We start from the raw sequence: 16,639 nt of genomic DNA, 5'->3' as shown, positions 1-16,639 counted from the left end.
ACCAGCAGAGCAAACGTAACACACACCAGGTCAGTGTCAGTAATCAGGGGGACCATTCACCACAATCAGAGGCAAGAAGCAATAAAAAAAATGTTCACCTGGGGCAGGTGTTTTGGTCACATGTGCTGGAATCCTGAGGAACTCATTGGGGTAATTCTGTTTGTGCTATTGTATCAAGGGGAACAACTACCAGGAACAAGTTCTTCCCAGCTGTTATCAGGTAACTGAGCTATCCTACCGCAACCAGAGAGCGGTAGGATAGCTCTCTGGTTGATAGGTAGATGGTTGAACGTCAGCCAGAGATAAAAAGACAGAAAGGTGTGAAACAAGATTGAAGTTGCAAATTATGAAATTGAGGAAGGAGTTGGAAGGGGAGGGAAGAAATATGTGCAAGTCCAGGTGGGGTGCAGGGGAGAGAGGAAAGGGGGGGGTGGGGGGGGGATGAAGGAGAGGAGAGAGTTATAGTTCCCCAAAATTGGAGAATTCAATGTTCATACCGTTGGGATGTTGAGTGTTCGTACCCAAGTGGAATACAAGGTGTTGTTCCTCCAGTTTGCACATGGCCTCACCTTGGCAATGGAGATGACCCAGAGCAGTATGGAAATGGGAAGAGGAGTTAAAATGGTTAGCAACCGGCAGATCCAGTAGGCTTAGGCAAACCAAGTGCAAGTGTTCAGTCGACACTTAGTCTTGCTGATATACAGGAAGCAACAGAGTGAACACCAGATGCAGTAGATGAGGCTAGAGGAGGTACACGTGAACCTCCGTCTCACCTGGAAGAACTGCTGGGGGACTCTGGATGGAGGCGAGGAATAGGGACAGGCAGACTACTGTCCATAACAAGCCTGGTTGATACACAGTGCCATCTACTCAACATGGTCCAGCAGTCACTCCATGAATCAAGCATCAGACAGTCATTCCAGATTGACAAAGCCACGAGGCAAAGGCAGGACAGGGCTGCCAAAGAACCAACAATGGCATGAACTGAATGGCCCGTTTCATATGCTAGGTTGCAACCATGCCAACAACACACTGTCATCTCCAAGATTATATTTTCTTTCAAAATCAGTCTTGTTGGAAAGACACAATCCTCCGCAAGCTGAAACAAACACACACAAACCAATTATTTCCTGGTTACAAGAGCACAGTAGGTGTAAACAGCAGAGGCTCCCACCTCCTCACCCTCCACCAATCTCCCCCATCCTACAAAAAACAGTCTCGTCGGCCGAGAGCTTTCTTCATTCTTAAACCCCTGTCCCACGGTACGTGTTCATTCCAAGAGCTCTCCCGAGTTTGCCCTGATTCGAACTCAGAGATTTATGGTAATGGCCACTCGTCGGTACTCGGGGCTCTCCACGACATTTTTCATCATGTTGAAAAATCTTCACGGGTCTTCCCGTGCTTACCTGCCGTTAGCGAGTCTTCCCGAGTTTTAAACTCGGGAGAGCTCTTGGAATGAACTCGTACCGTGGGACAGGGCTTTTAGCATCCAGAAACAAGGGAAGGGGGAAAACAAAAGGGAAAGAGCGAGCAAAAGAAATGAAAAGGGAGGAAAGGATATTAGGATCTCTCAGAATGCTGGTGGTGGAGATTTGCAAGATGGGCTCCTCATACCCCTGGGATCAGGAATGCAAGGCAACAAGGATAAGGAGGGGCTGTTGGAGTTGCCCAGTGCATCAACCAGCTACAGAATGGGAGAAATTCCAATCACAAACCACATTGAACATGACAGTAACCAGGCAAAACTCACCGACATCTAACCAGAAGCTTTCCTCAGCCCAAGGCAATGTCACTTCCATCCTCCCCAAAAATAACACGTGGATTAGAGAGCCACAAATAACATGCAGAGTCAAAGGCCTTTTGTGGTCAGGCTCCAACCTTAACACAAGGGTCGATTGATACTGATGTGTGTCAATCCAAGATTTAATTGGCGATTTCTTCCTTTGAATTAATCAGGGCACAGATATGTTATTTTACCTGGCGTGGAGTCAGCAACAAAGAAACAACAGTTTAAAATTATCATACCATACCAGGCATTGACCAATTGTACAGAGTGTTTTAAACAGACAATTCAACTACAAAAGGGTGAAAATGCAAACTAAAAAGGAAGATATGGTGGTTAGAGGAAAATGGGACAGTGGGATTACTTTTGGATTGTCTAAGAGTCATAGTGGGCCAAACGTCCTCCTATGTAAAATTGTATTGTCCTTGTATATTATCAGGAGACCCCAGCTTCTGGATCCAATTATAGACATCTAGCATGGACTTTATTTTTTTTCAAATGGGCCCAGATTTCATAGTAATTCTGTCGTGGAAACTGTAAACATAAGCTGGAGCTGGGCGGACGGAATGAAGCAAATCTTTGACTTGCGTTGGAGAATACAACCCAGGAAAAGATTCACCAAAACATTTCTACAGGAATATTTCAACAGCATCTGCCAGACACCTGCGTCAAAATGGCCAAACTTTACCCCAGAACCTGAACATTAAATTTAAGCCAGAAATGTTCAGCAAGTAAGTCAGCATCTGCTAAGGTAAGAGAATTGGGTCAGATCCACAACCTTTCAATGGAACCAGAAAAGGATTGAAACTTGCTAGGGTAAAAATGCTTGCACGAATCACAGCCTTAATGACTCCAAAGGAAACAAACTTTAGAAGCAGAGTACTGCGCGCACACACACACACATTATTCACGTTAACACATGAGGAAGAATGCATTGCCAGTTGTTACAACGAGTAACTAGGCGGAGCAAGGTGAAGGAGTGAAGAAACAAAAGGTCTGGATAATGCACACGATTCAACTGGCAAAAGCAATAACAGCGCTGCTTTAAATTGAATGAAATTAGATCAAGAAATAAACCCCACTTGTCTTGCATCATCATTCATTTTATCACTTAATCTCCTCCGCCCCACCTCCCAGAGCAGTTCCATCTCTGATACTTCCCTCTCACTCACTTATTTATTTTACATCTCTGCTTTTCACTGTTCTTAAGAGCACCTTCAACCCAGGGCAATAACTGCATTGCTCTCTCCATAGTTGCAGCCTGACCTGCTGGGTGTTCCCCAAGTATTCCTGGTTTTACACAGCCCTATCCCCCGTATTCCTGGTTTTACATAGAACAAATGGATTCAAAGAAACAAACAACCTTAGACTTCAACCTGAGCGTCGGTGAAACTCAACCCTCGTCTCGCTATATGCAACACATCCGTGATCACAGGGCTTGCCAGTTCATTTCCATGGCAATTGTGGCTTTGGCTGCACTAACGCCATGCAAAACTACTTCCTGTACCTTCGGGTGAACAAATGGTGAGACTATACCAGGAGCACAGCTAAACCTAAAAAGGGAACTGCAGATGCTGAGTTATACCAAAGATAGACACAACATGGCCAGGCACCATCCCTGGGGAAAATGACATTTCGGGCCAGGACCCTTCTTCAGACCCAACCCAAAGTGTGTTTAATGGCCATAGGTACTGACAACAGACAATGTAACTCTTACAAGTCTTATTGATGCCACAAAATACTATAGGGTCTACAAATTATTTTCAAATCATTTATTCTAGAGCAGACAAATCAACTCCTTTTTTAAAACTTTATGTCCTTGACTTCACAGGTAAAACACCATTTATTGCCTATCCTCAAATGCCTTTGAGAAGTTGGTGCTCAGTACTTCCTTGCACTAAAACTGTCCTACCACGAAGATGCTCAGACAGTGCGTAGAGTGATACAGTGTAGAACAGGCCCTTCGGCCCAACTTGCCCACACTGGCCAACATGTCCCAGCTACACTAGTCCCACCTGCCAGCATTTGGTCCATATCCCTCCAAACTTGTCCTATCCATGCACCTGTCTAACTGTTTCTTAAATGTTGGGATAATCCCTGCCTCAACTACCTCCTCTGGCAGCTTGTTCCATACATCCACCACCCTTTGTGTGAAAATGTTACCCCTCAGATTCCTACTAAATCTTTTTCCTTCATCTTAAGTGCAGTTGAGGAGGGAGTTCCCGAATTTAGACCCAGTATCAGTGAAGGACTGGCAATACATCTCCAAATCAAAATGGTGAGAGATTTTCAAAGAACCAGCATATGGTGGTGTTCATAAGTGATAGGAGCAGAATTTGGCCATTCGGCCCATCAAGTCTAGTCTGCCGTTCAATCATGGCTCCTTCTTCTTAGGCCCCCTTCGGTAATGGCTGACCATGGGTGTCTCCAGGGTGCTATTCCCTATATGGAGGACGCCTGTGCGTGACTTTGTTTAACGTGGTGACACTGGTGCACAAACAGCCACCCCACAGTCCTTGACAGATCTGGGTCAGGATCCAGTGGTGTGTAGTCCAAGATGGCTGGAGACCCTTTTCTGCTGCAGCCTTCATCCCAGCCATTGTGACACTCCACTAAGGTCAGCCATAGTCCTCTGCCTGTTCCACCGTTGAGGTCCTGGTTGGATTGCACTTTGTCAGAGACCTCTCCCTCAACCTTACCACCATGGGTGGCCCTACCAGGAGCATAGCTCCAGACGGCATCGCTCTCAGGATCTCGGGTCCACACAAGCTTCTCCATCACGACAAGGTGACAATCCACGGAGAAGCCATGGCTCAGACTTGAGAAACAACCATCCTGCATCTGCCCTATTGTAGGATTTTATCGCATTCGGAACTCAGGATTAATTAACTGGCTTGGTTTGGATAACCAAAATGGTAGACCATTAACCCTTATACCTGAATTAACAATCCTAGAGTCCCAATCCAAAAAGTCCCAGGAATCTTACAGAATGGTACGAAACACATCGCCTGGGGCAACAGGATTTCCTGCATCCTCTCAGCTCACCCCTGCATCAAATCTACTCTACAGATGTGACAAAATTCAGCTATGGCCCTGATCGAAAATAGAAATCTAAAAGAAAATACACTTAAATTATTGGTGGATCATTATGTAGGAAAAAAATACCACACAGGAAGGGTCTCAGATACCCCAATGACAAGAGCCTTCCATCAGCTCCTCCAATAGCAGCAACCTGTGACCCCTTCACCTCTACACTCTGGTTCCACTCTGTCTTAGACAGGGTGAGAATGGTCTCAAAGTTCAGACTCGTTCTGCATTTACACAGCCAAACTTCACCTCCAGGAATAAAACCAAGACAGACTTGGCACAGTACAACTCAAGCTGAGTATGTAATAGCATTCTGAAGGCAGGGTAAATAAGAAGCCTTGAACTGCCACACCAGGAGCCAACCTACCCTGAAGGTTGGGGTTGATGACAAACGATAGCGCACTCTGCATGTTGGAGGTAAAGATCAAAGTTGTTGACATTGTATGTGTGTTTTACGTTCTGAAGGGAGAAGGAAACACGATCTATTTAATTAATACAATGCCTAGCGAGTTTAAGCTCACTGGCAGTGCTACTTCCTGTGATTAAAGCTACGGGTTTGAGTTGGAGCAGGGAGAAACCGGGAGCCATCCTGATTAGAACAGCTCACAGCCTCAGACTCCAGTGTGTCAATATGCAGAATATGCCCCACAGTAGCCAGACAGAGAGAGAGCAACGGATTTAAAGCTTTTGATAAAGAGCACAATATAAAGGAAGCGAGAATTGATTAGACAAACACACTATAAACCCTTGCAAAGCAATACAGAATTCAGTCTGTACATTCCTTCAGGCCAGCAATTTAATGCGATGTGAAAGATTCAGTTCAGTGTGAACTCATCCAAACAACGATCGGAGCAGGCGATTACTCAGGGAATGGGAATTCAACTCACTACACTCAGGCCCAGAAGTTCTTTAGCACATGGGGCTGTGGGCAGGGTTCAAGGTCAGCAACCCAATCCTAGGCAGAGTTTTACGGGTGAAAACATACACAAATGTTGTTCCTTCATCAGCTCAACAACACAAATTTCTTAACGAGGGCCAGTATATCGCCTACATGTTCATCATCCCAGCCATGGGCCAGGCAAGGAGGAGTCCCTGACATGCATGTGGTCATGCACAAGTGCAGGTGCATGTGTGGATCTGTGTAATGTGTGCGGGTTTGAATGTGTGCAAGGCAGAGTGGGCTCGAGCACATGGGTGTGTGCGTGTACACGTGCATGTTCACGAGCCTCAGACATAAAAACATTGATCACGTGCCTTCTCCGTGTGGATCACAATGCAATGGTGCAAACTAGACAGAAAACCAAATTGCATCCAGCATTTGGTCTTATCGGTATTCCACACAGGGAGCTAGACAGGCAGAGAGATCTGTAGGTCAGAGCAGGGCAGGGAATGAGAGGATGCACCTGAACCTTTCAATAGTAAAGAGCCTGTCCCACTGTACGAGGTAAATCAAGAGCTCTCCCGAGTTTAAAAAAAAAGTAAACTTGTGGTAAGTACGTAGAATGCACGCAGCGGCTACGTCGGAGCTCGTGGATGTCTCGTAGCGGCTCGTAACGCCAACCGCAGGTACTCGGAAAACGTGGTAACTAGTGACATTTATCCAGCACTGTGAAAAATGTCCACGAGAGCCGAGTACCTACGAATGGCTATTACTGTAATTCTGTGAGTTCGAATCAGGGGAAACTCGGGAGAACTCTTGAATTACCTCGCACAGTGGGACAGGCCCTTAAGGTGGAGAGTTCTGCTCCAAAAACACCAGGGTTGTCACAGAGAAGGTAACTGGATGGTGGAACAGAACCATGCTCCAGGGATGGATTGCTTCAGCTCATCTCCTGAGCCAGGGGGAGCCCAGGTTTAGCCAAACAAAGACAAACTTCACACTGGTCCGCTGTCACCCAGGGCGAGCACACTCTCTTCCAAGTTCAAAGGTTGTGGGATGGAAAGGCAGTATATAAATGCAAGACTTTGGTTCTAGGAGTCATTTATAATGCAAACATTTTCTTTCTTACCCAAGAGGACGCTGCATCAGAGCTGGGTGAATCTGCTGGATGCCCAAAGCAAACCCTGGAAGTAAAACAGATTGAAGCCAAGTAAATTGTGTGCAGGGAGGAGGAGGAGGAGGAGGAGGTAGTGCCTGAAGCAAGTGTAGATAAACCCAATATAGTCTGAAGAAGGGTCTCGACCCGAAAAGTCACCCATTCCTTCTCTCCAGAGATGCCGCCTGTCCCGCTGAGTTACTCCAGCATTTTGCGTCTACCTCCAACCCAATATAGTCGGCGGCTGAGCCAATGCCCCCCCCCCCAGCCTCCTCACTCTCTCAGCCATGTTGGTGCTGCCTGGACTTCCTTCCTCAACAGACTGGCTGCAAGGGTCAGAGGTACAAGGCCACATCGAGTCAAGAGAGTGACAAATGTTTCATTATCACAATCACCGAGAACGGAACAATGACATTGTTACTTGTTACAGCTTTACAGGCACAATAACCCAAATAATAAGTGTACAATAATACAATAAATTGTCAGCAATTGTTTCGTTTATTGTTGTCACATGTACCGAGGTATGAGAAAAGCTTTTGTTGCCTGCTATTCAGTCAGCAAAAAAGATATCCATAGATACATCGACAATAGGTGCAGGACCGCCATTCAATGTGATCATGGCTGATCATCCACAATCAGGACCCTGTTCCTGCCTTCTCCTTATATCCCTTGATTCCGCTACCCCCACCCCCCAAGAGCTCTAACTAACTCTCTTTTGAATGCATCCAGTGAATCGGCCTCCACTGCTTTCCGAGGCAGAGAATTCCACAAATTCACACCTCTCTGGGTGAAAAGGTTTTTCCTTGTCTCAGTTCTAAATGGTCTAACCCTGGTTCTGGACTCCCCCAACATCAGGAACATGTTTCCTGCATCTAGCTTGTCCAATCCCTTGATAATTTTCTATGTTTCTATAAGATCCCCTTTCAGCCTTCTAAATTCCAGTGAATACAAGCCCAGCCGCTCCATTCTGTCATCATATGACAGTCCCGCAATCCCGGGAATTAACCTCGTGAACCCACGCTGCACTCCCTCAATAGCAAGAACGTCCTTCCTCAAATTAGGGGACCAAAACTACACAATACGCCAGGTGTGGTCTCACCAGGGCCCTGTACAACTCCAGAAGAAGCTCCTATTCTAAACTCCTCGTGTTATGAAGGCCAACACGGCTGTACCTGCATGCTTACTTTCAGTGACTGATGTACAAGGGGACCCAGGTCTCGTTGTACTTCCTCTTTTCCTAACCTGACACCATTCAGATAATAATCTGCCTTCCCGTTCTTGCCACCAAAGTGGATAACCTCACATTTATCCACATTATACTGCATCCGCTCACTCACCCAACCTGTCCAAGTCACCCTGCATCCTCATAGCATCCTCTTCACAGTTCACACTGCCACCCTGCTTTGTGCCATCTGCAAATTTGATAATGTTACTTTGAATCCCTTCGTCCAAATCATTGATGTATATTGTAAATAGCTGTGGTCCCAGCATCGAGCCTTGCGGCATCCCACTAGTCACTGCCTGCCATTCTGAAAGGGACCAGTTAATCCCTACTCTTTGTTTCCTGTCTGCCAACCAATTTTCTATCCACCTTACCCCCAATACCATGCAATCAAGCCGTCCAGTTTACAGATACAGTTAAAGGGAATAACTAGGTAATCATAATAGTGTTGGCCTTCAAACCGATGTACATAGTACAAAGCCCGCAGTGGATCGATGGCGAGGAAGGGTTGTGCAGGGTGGTTGATGGCAAGAAGCTGCTCCTGAACCAGAAGGCAATGGTTCTCAGGCTCCTGAACATTCTTCCCAACGTTAGCAGTGAGATGAGAGTGTGGCCAGATTGTTACTGGGTCTTAGAATCCTCCACCCAGCCTCCTTAATCCCAAAGAAATTATGAAAAATGTATTGTATTTAGAAAAAGTCGGTCTTCAGATGATGTGAGGGCCCCATGTCATGGAGAGGGGTGGGTGGCAGAGGAGGATATGAGAATAATACATCCAGTTGGTCAGTGTGGGATGGTATCTCCATGAACAACTTAGTTGACTGGGGAACACACTATAAAGCAGGTTCACACAATGAGAGCAACAGCTACCATGTAAAGAGACAGGTTACTCACCCGTTTGAATGGCTCTTGGCTTCGCCCCAAGGTAGGCCAGGTTGACATTGGCTTTTCTGCCATCAATGATGGGATTGGGGTCTTTACAAGCCTGTTCCGCAGAGATCCGGTCTGCCATGGTGACCTACAACAGACGGAGAAGTCAGTGATGTGCAGCGTCCCGGCTTGATCAGTTTGAAGGCAAGGCATGCAGAAGGGCAAGGCCTAACCCGGGTTAGCAACCCCTGTCCCTGCCCAGGAACAACTGTGCTACACCACACACTCTTTCCAAGGCTCACCTCTGACTATGCGATCCAGGGTGTCAGCGAGACACTAGACTAAGCTGGGGGCAGAGACGGGGCAGTGGGGTTGTAATTGTTAAATTAATCCAAACCAGTGAAAAGGAGCTCCAAATCAGACACAGCCTTTCCTTTCCTCAGGGAACCCTGAAGCCATGTTTTGCACTGTAGACTCCCACATACAGCTTTCATAAATGAACAGAGGATTGGTTACAAGGGTACAGATCGTGTAAGAAATAATGGTCAGGCCCCCCTATTCCTTCCCTCCTCCCCCCCCCCCCTGTAAAATGTGTAAATTGTCCCTGGTGTGTAGAATAGTGCTAATGCAAGGGGTGATCATCGGTCAGAGCGGACTCAGTGGTCTTTTTCCATGCTGCATCTCTAAAATCTAAAATAATGTCTAAATCCCTTTCCATGTCCCTTCCTACCTCTTCACCCACCCCTCTTCTTCAGACTAATTCTTCAGGATCATTCACATCAGACCCACTGGGCATTAAGAGCCTTCACTTGCAAGGCTGGCCCAAGAAACAGCACCAAGCACTATCTCAGTAATGCACTGGAGTGTCAAGCTAGGGTTTTGCACATGAACCCTCATCCCTCCGACTCAAAGAGAAAGGTACTTTGGGAATGGGACAATGGTTTATTTTATGGATTTTTCAGTTGAATGGGACTGTGTCTGTTTGTGGCGTTCATTTCTGACACGGGGCACGTCCTATATCCAATGAAAACATGTCAGAAGAATCTCCAAGTGACTAAGTCACACCCTACCCTCTTGCACTAAAGGCCCAATGGTTGAGCACTTGACTTTATCGACAGCTCATGAAGGTTAGTAACAGCGCTGGATGGCATGTTGGGATGCAAGAAACAGCTTCTGTCCAGGACTGATAAGACAGAAGTGGTGACTGCCTTAGTCAGCCCGTACAAGGTGCCACTAACCACAGCAGAGAGCAGGATGAGGCCTTTACTTCACTATCATAACTTGTGCAATCTCCCGTTTTTATACACATTGCAATTTCAGAAACTAGGCAGCTGATATGAGATTTGCCAGATTTCACAAATAGCAGCAAACTGTTTTCATTTTTCCCCATTTTATTTTCTCCTATTGAGTCTTTCCACTGGCAAATCTACCCGGCAGGAAGGTCTTGTCAAACCTCATCAAAAAGTTAGATCCAGAAAGGACAGCTGTGGGATCCTGCTGTGCAAACGCTGACTGCTACCTTTACTAAATTACCACAGTGGAGTCGAGTGCAGGAAAGCACTCCGGGATGTCTCATCACATGGGAAGCATGGGGGTAAATGCAACCTTTCTCTGGAGCAAGTTCCAACTAAAAAAGGAGGGGATAATCGCACTTTACTTCTAGCATGGCAAGCTCTGCAGTGGGGAACTAGTATTCTAGAAGGCAACAATGGAGTGAGAGACTGCGCAATGTTCACTCGCCCATTAGATCATTTAGACTTTGCTGCAGAGGGAAAATAAGTTTGGGCCTCGTCTAATCTCCAGTCCCAGGAGCAGTCCCTGATAACCATTTAATTCTAAATGTTAAATGCATTAACGAAAGATCAAAGAAACACAGAATCGCCCTGGCCTCTGCTGATACCAAGCTCACAATTTCAAAAACAAGCCAGCCAGCAACAACATTCCTTTGTGTGGGTGACTTAGTGTCTCAGCAGTGAAAGCTGGCAGCACAAGTCAAGTGAGATCAGTGGGGGCTGTGAAAGGAAATCAGATGCTGCAAATCTGAAATAAAACAGAGAAGTCAGGAACTTTCAGCGGGTCATGTAGCGTCCATGGCGAGAGAAGCAAGAGTTAAAGTCGCAACTTCAGAGACCCTTTGCTTTTTGTTTCTTCCTTTACAAAAAGCAAGACAAATTATGGGTGGCACAGTGTTAGAGTTGCTGCCTTAAGGGCCTGTCCCACTTGGCCGTCATTTACGCGGCAGGCCGGTAGTGACTGACGGGCGAAAGTCGCGCGCGTCATATGCGTCCGCACAGCCGTCTGGAGCACGTGACGTCATTTGAAGATGGACACAAAATGCAGGAGTAATGCAGCGGGACCGGCAGCATCTCTGGAGAAAAGGAATGGATTATGTTTTGGGTTGAGACTCTTCTTCAGTCTGAAGAAGGGTCTCGACTCGAAACGTCACCCATTGCTTCTCTCCAGAGATGCTGCCAGTCCCGCTGAGTTACTCCTGCATTTTGTGTCTATCTCCAATCGTTTAGGCCCCGCTCTGGGAGTAGGAGTGGGGGCTGATCTGGATCCGCAATGTCCGTGAGCCCCAGGCCGAGCTCGGCGATCACTTGCCTGCTTCTGCTGCTGTTGGAGGTGAGACATTGCGCCACGCCAGGGTGTCCCACGTGGCCGTCATTTACGCGACAGGTCGGTGGCGCGCGAAGATTTTGTACAGAACGAAATCCTGGAGGGCTGCGCGATACACATTGTATTCTGGAACGACACATTGGCGCCGACCTGTAGGGGGTATGGCTGCCTAGCCTGCAGCTGTCTGTTTTTCATTTCTTTTTTCTTATTTTTAGTTAGTTTAGTGTTTTGTTTTTAAGGAGTTCTAGCTTTTTTATGTGTGGGGAGGGGGAAACTAATTTTCAGGGTCCCTACCTGGTCGGAGATGCAGCTTTTCTCCGGGCTGCACTTTTGACCCGTCCTCGCGGCCTACCAGCGGGCCTGGAGCGGCGTTTCCTGAGGGGACCGCCTGGAGCCTCAGCATCGGCGGCTGCGGAGCTGCGGGTCCGAGGAGCGAGGGGACCGCCCTGAGCCTCGGCATCGGCGGCACCGGCATCGGCATCGGCGGCGGCACCGGCATCGGCGGCGGAGCTGCGGGTCTGAGGACGGCGGTGCAGCGCTGGAGCGCCATTGCGGGGCGGGCGGTGCCTTGCCTGAGTCGCCGCGCTGGAACTCCGGTGAGCTGGGACCGGCGTTAAAAACATCGCGGAGCTGCGGCGCTGAACTTTACATCGGGAGCCTGGGATCTCGCGACGAGATCGCCAGTTGAGCTCCATTCGGCGCGGCCTTGTCGGCTCCGGAAGCCACGGTCTCGAGTAGGGAGGCGGCCGTTCCAGGGTTCCCATGCCGCTGAGAGGATTCTCCCGACGCCGGAACATCATCACCCGGCGAGGACGGCCTGGAACATCGGGCCTCCGTAGAGGCAACTGTGGAGGCCTCAATAGGCCCGACTATGAGTGGACATTGGGGATGGGACTGGACTCTGTGCCTTCCCCCATAATGGGAACCATTGTGGGGGGATGTTTTTATGTTAAAGCTATTTATTATTGTTATGTTTGTATTCTTTTTTATGTGCTGCATTGGCAAAAGGAATTTCACTACATTTAGGTGTATGTGACAATAAATCAACCTTTGAACCTTCGATACAGCACGCAGCTCCACACTCCTCCACGACACGCCATGCGCCCGTCCCGCACGCTACCAGGTCGCGTAAATGGCGCACAAATGACGACCAGGTGGGACAGGCCCTTTACAGCGCCAGAGACCCGGGTTCGATCCTGGCCCGAGGTGTTGTCCGTACAGACTTTGCACCTTCTCCCTGTGACCAAGTGGGTTTCCGCCAGGTGCTCTGGCTTCCTCCAACATCCCAAAGATGTACAGGATTGTAGGTTAATTGTTTTCTGTAAATTTTCCCCAGTGTGTATTCTGGAACGAGTGTACGGGTGATCGCTGGTCGGCACGGACTCGGTGGGCCGAACAGGCCATTTCCATGCTATATCTCTAATCTAAACTGTGAAGGAGAATGGGTTGCTGAGGTTCAGCGTTTGCCGTTTCATTTCTCCAATGGGGAAGGCGATTAAGTGTGTGTGTTTAGCCCCAAAATAGCCCTTGCTGGCCTGATCTACCCTTGCTGCAAATCCACCTGCCGTTCACTATCACACAGCTACTCAAGCTTACCCTGACTACTCTTCATTGATGCAAATCCCCGCCAGCACTGGACTCACCATGCTTCAGTGCAGCTGTTACCGCAACAGGAGAGTGTCAGAGGTAACCTCACTTGCCACAGGTTTATTGCGAAGTTGGGACTGGAAGCATTTCATTAGGGACTGGGAGATGCAGTAATCCTCTCATTCAAACTGTGTCCAACTGCACCCAAACAGAATGCCTGAATAAAAAGCAGGAAATGCTGAAAGCGCTTCGCAGGACCCGAAACATGAACTCAGTTTCTCACCACAGACTCGCTTTAACCTGCTGAGTGTTTCCATCTTTTGCTTTTATCTCAGTTTTCCAGCATCTGCATATTTATGCAAATCTGGACAAACAGTTGAGGGAAAACTACAAACAACTACGCCACCTCCCCTCCATCTGACCCTCAAGCCATCTCCTACCACCTCAGACCCAGTCGCTTTTCAGTAGTCTTTCATCACACACAAGCTTGGGTAATAATGCACCTTGTCTGGCAATCCCACTGTGAGAGGCATCACACGTGTAGGAAGGAACTGCAGATGCTGGTTTACACTGAAGATAAACACAAAATGCTGGAGTAACTCAGCGGGACAGGCAGCATCTCTGGAGAGAAGGAATGGGTGGCGTTTCAGGTTAAGACCCTTCTTCAGACTGGAAGGTCTCGACCCAAAACGTCACTCATTCCTTCTATCCAGAGATGCTGCCTGTCCCGCTGAGTTAATCCACCACTCTGTGTCTATCTTGAGAGGCATCACATCCCAGATTAACCATGCTGACAAGATGCTATCTTGCGGAAAGTCACCCAATACATGGGGTCTGAATGGGATCAATTCCCTCTGCCTAGACTATGAGGGAAGTTAAACATCCCCATCCCCAGGGATATGGGGAGAAGGCAGGAGCAGGGTACTGATTGGGGATGATCAGCCATGATCACAATGAACGGCAGTGCTGGCTCGAAGGGCCAAATGTCCTGCTCCTGCACTTATTGTCTATTGTCTATTGCCTTGTGGAAATCAAAGTCCACACACCTCCTGCTAAAGGTTTGGCAAATAGCCTGGACATTCGGTGACCACCCAGTACTGGGTGCACCCTGCTCAGTCACCACTGATCCCACAGCAAGGTCACCTTGCCCCTCACAATGCTCAGGTCCCTGTGCCACACCAGTTCCCCTCCCCATACCCCAAACCTGTAGTCTTTCTCCAGACCCTGTCCCCTCACTCCTCCCAACAGCCCCAGCTGATTCCCAGACCCTGCATTTCTAACCCTTCCCTCTCCCAACAGTCCCTGCCCCCACCACCCCAAAACCTGCCCCCCCCCCCCCCCCCCACTATCTGCCACATTCCCACCATCCTGCTCCCCACCCGACTCATCTGCAAATCAATCCTTACCTGGATTCACCCATCAATCGCCAGCTCTTAGCTCACCTACCTCCCCCCCCCCCCCCCTCCCCACCTACTCGTAATGAAGGGTCGCCTGTCCCCGTCTCTCCACGGATGCTGCCCGACCTACTAGGTGTCCTTGAGACTCTTGAAAGGCGCCCATAAATAAAATGTATTATTATTACTACTGTTCCTTCAGCAGTTTGTTTTTCTTTGCTTCAGCTTCTAGTATCTACAATCTTTTACAACTCTAAATACTGTTCATATGGAAATAAGCCTCTCCGTGTACAACAATGAACGAATAAGCTGCGCGCGGGGCGGCGTGTGGCCGCAGCCCGGGGCAAGCTACTGTCCCCCGGGGTGAGTGGACAGACTGTAACCCCCTTCCCTCTCCCTCCCTCCCCGCACTGGCTGCCCCGCGACTTCAAGCACTTCCTTCAAGAGCGGGAGACGCGCAAAACAAACCGACCCGCTACTTCTGCTTTCAGCAACAAAAGAGGAAGGCTGGGTTTTCAGCGGGACTGCAGGTGCAGCGGGCGGGAGGGAGGGTGGGGGAGAGGGGAGGTGGTGAAAGATAGGGTGAGAACTCCAGGCGGGGAACAGACAGAGCGGTGGGCAGAAGGGCTAGGAGGAGAGAGGGGGGTTGGGGAGAGGGGCTCACGGGGGGGGGGGGGGGAGAGAAGGTGAGGAGAGGACTAGCTTCGTGGGTCTATCCGGGCAGAAGAGGTTGGTTGTTAGTCACCTGGGGCAATGCCCTCTCCACCGAGACTTGCCCCCCCCCCGCGGCAACTGCCCTTCCTGGACCTGGGGGGTGGGAGGGGGGTTAACCCTGGGGGCTGGACTATTGCCCTCACACCCCTCCGTTGTGCTAGACTATTGTCTCCACACCCCTCCCCCGGCCTGGACTATTGCCCTCTCTGGGTATTGCCCCCACTTCTGGACTGTTGCGCCCTACATACGCCCGGGGCGGGACGATTAGCCCTCCCTGGGTATTGCCCCCGCCCGGAGGATGGGTCGAGGTGGGCGAGAGCGTGGGTGAGAGGGAGGGTGGGTGTAGGAGAGAGGGCGAGGGTGAGTGAGTGGGAGGGTGAGAGGGAGTGTGGGTGAACAGTGCCCGCTACTCTCCCCGTGTACTTACGAAGCCGTAGCCGCGGGACTTGCCCGTCTGCCGGTCTGTGATCACCACCGCCTCCTCGAGGTCCCCGAACATCTCGAAGTACTTCCTTAAGGACGAGTCGGTAGTGTGGTAGGGCAGCCCGCCCACGAAGATCTTGGTGAAGGTAGTGTCCTTCTGCAGGGTGTGCATGCTGCCGGAGAGGGAGGTCGGGGAGAGGCAGCGGGCTGCCCGCAGTCCATACAGATACACCGCAGATACAGCTCTCGCCTACAGCTAGCCAGCCAGCCCGCCGCACCCGGGCTTTTAGCCTGAGCCCTGGCTCCTCCTCTCCGCCGCTCCATTGGCCTGGGCTCCTGCCGCCCCTCGCTCGCTCTGTGGGAACTGTAGTTCTAGCCCGGCCGGCACTGTGGGCTAGGCTCACCGACAATGCGGGACCCGCTTGGCACGTTAGCTGGTTGGCACTTTTCCGCAGTCCTCTCCTCCCCCACCCCGACAAAAAAAACAACCCAAAATAATGCAAATACAGGAAATCTGAAATACAAATGAATGGTGGAAAATGAAATACCCGGCAGCATCTGCAGACGGAGAATAGGAGAATTAGAAAGTTGACCTCTTGTCACAAGTTATAGGAGTAGAGTTAGGCCATTGGGCCCATCGAGTCTACTCCGCCATTCAATCATGGCTGATCTCTGCCTCCTAATCCCATTTTCCTGACTTCTGCCCATAACCCTTGACACCCGTTCTTATCAAGAACTTGTCTTTCTCTGCTTTAAAAATATCAACTGACTTGGCCTCCACAACCCTCTGTGGCAGAGTTCCACAAATTCTGACTAAATAAGTTCCTTCTCAACTTTTTAAAAGAGAGCCCTTTCGTTCTGAGGCTACGACCTCTGGTCCTCGACTCTCCCACCAGTAGAAACA

General features: G+C 49.3%; 1 protein-coding gene across 1 annotated transcript in view; it reads right to left on the bottom strand.

The window, feature by feature from the left end:
- rbm38 (RNA binding motif protein 38) overlaps positions 1-16,035 on the bottom strand; it is a 35,543-nt gene extending 19,508 nt beyond the window's left edge. The window contains exons 1-3 of the mRNA XM_033041989.1: positions 15,740-16,035; positions 9,023-9,146; positions 6,880-6,934 (exon numbers count right to left, since the gene is read on the bottom strand). Of these exons, the coding sequence (XP_032897880.1) occupies positions 6,880-6,934; positions 9,023-9,146; positions 15,740-15,907 (347 nt within the window). The 5' untranslated portion in view covers positions 15,908-16,035. The remainder of the gene's footprint in view (positions 1-6,879; positions 6,935-9,022; positions 9,147-15,739) is intronic.
- Between the last annotated feature and the right edge of the window lie 604 nt (positions 16,036-16,639).

The sequence above is a fragment of the Amblyraja radiata genome, chromosome 23 (genome assembly GCF_010909765.2).
Source record: "Amblyraja radiata isolate CabotCenter1 chromosome 23, sAmbRad1.1.pri, whole genome shotgun sequence".
In the NCBI taxonomy this organism is placed as follows: Eukaryota; Metazoa; Chordata; class Chondrichthyes; order Rajiformes; family Rajidae; genus Amblyraja; species Amblyraja radiata.
Note: the sequence above shows the minus strand (reverse complement) of the source record. Positions and strands in the feature narration are given on the sequence as shown.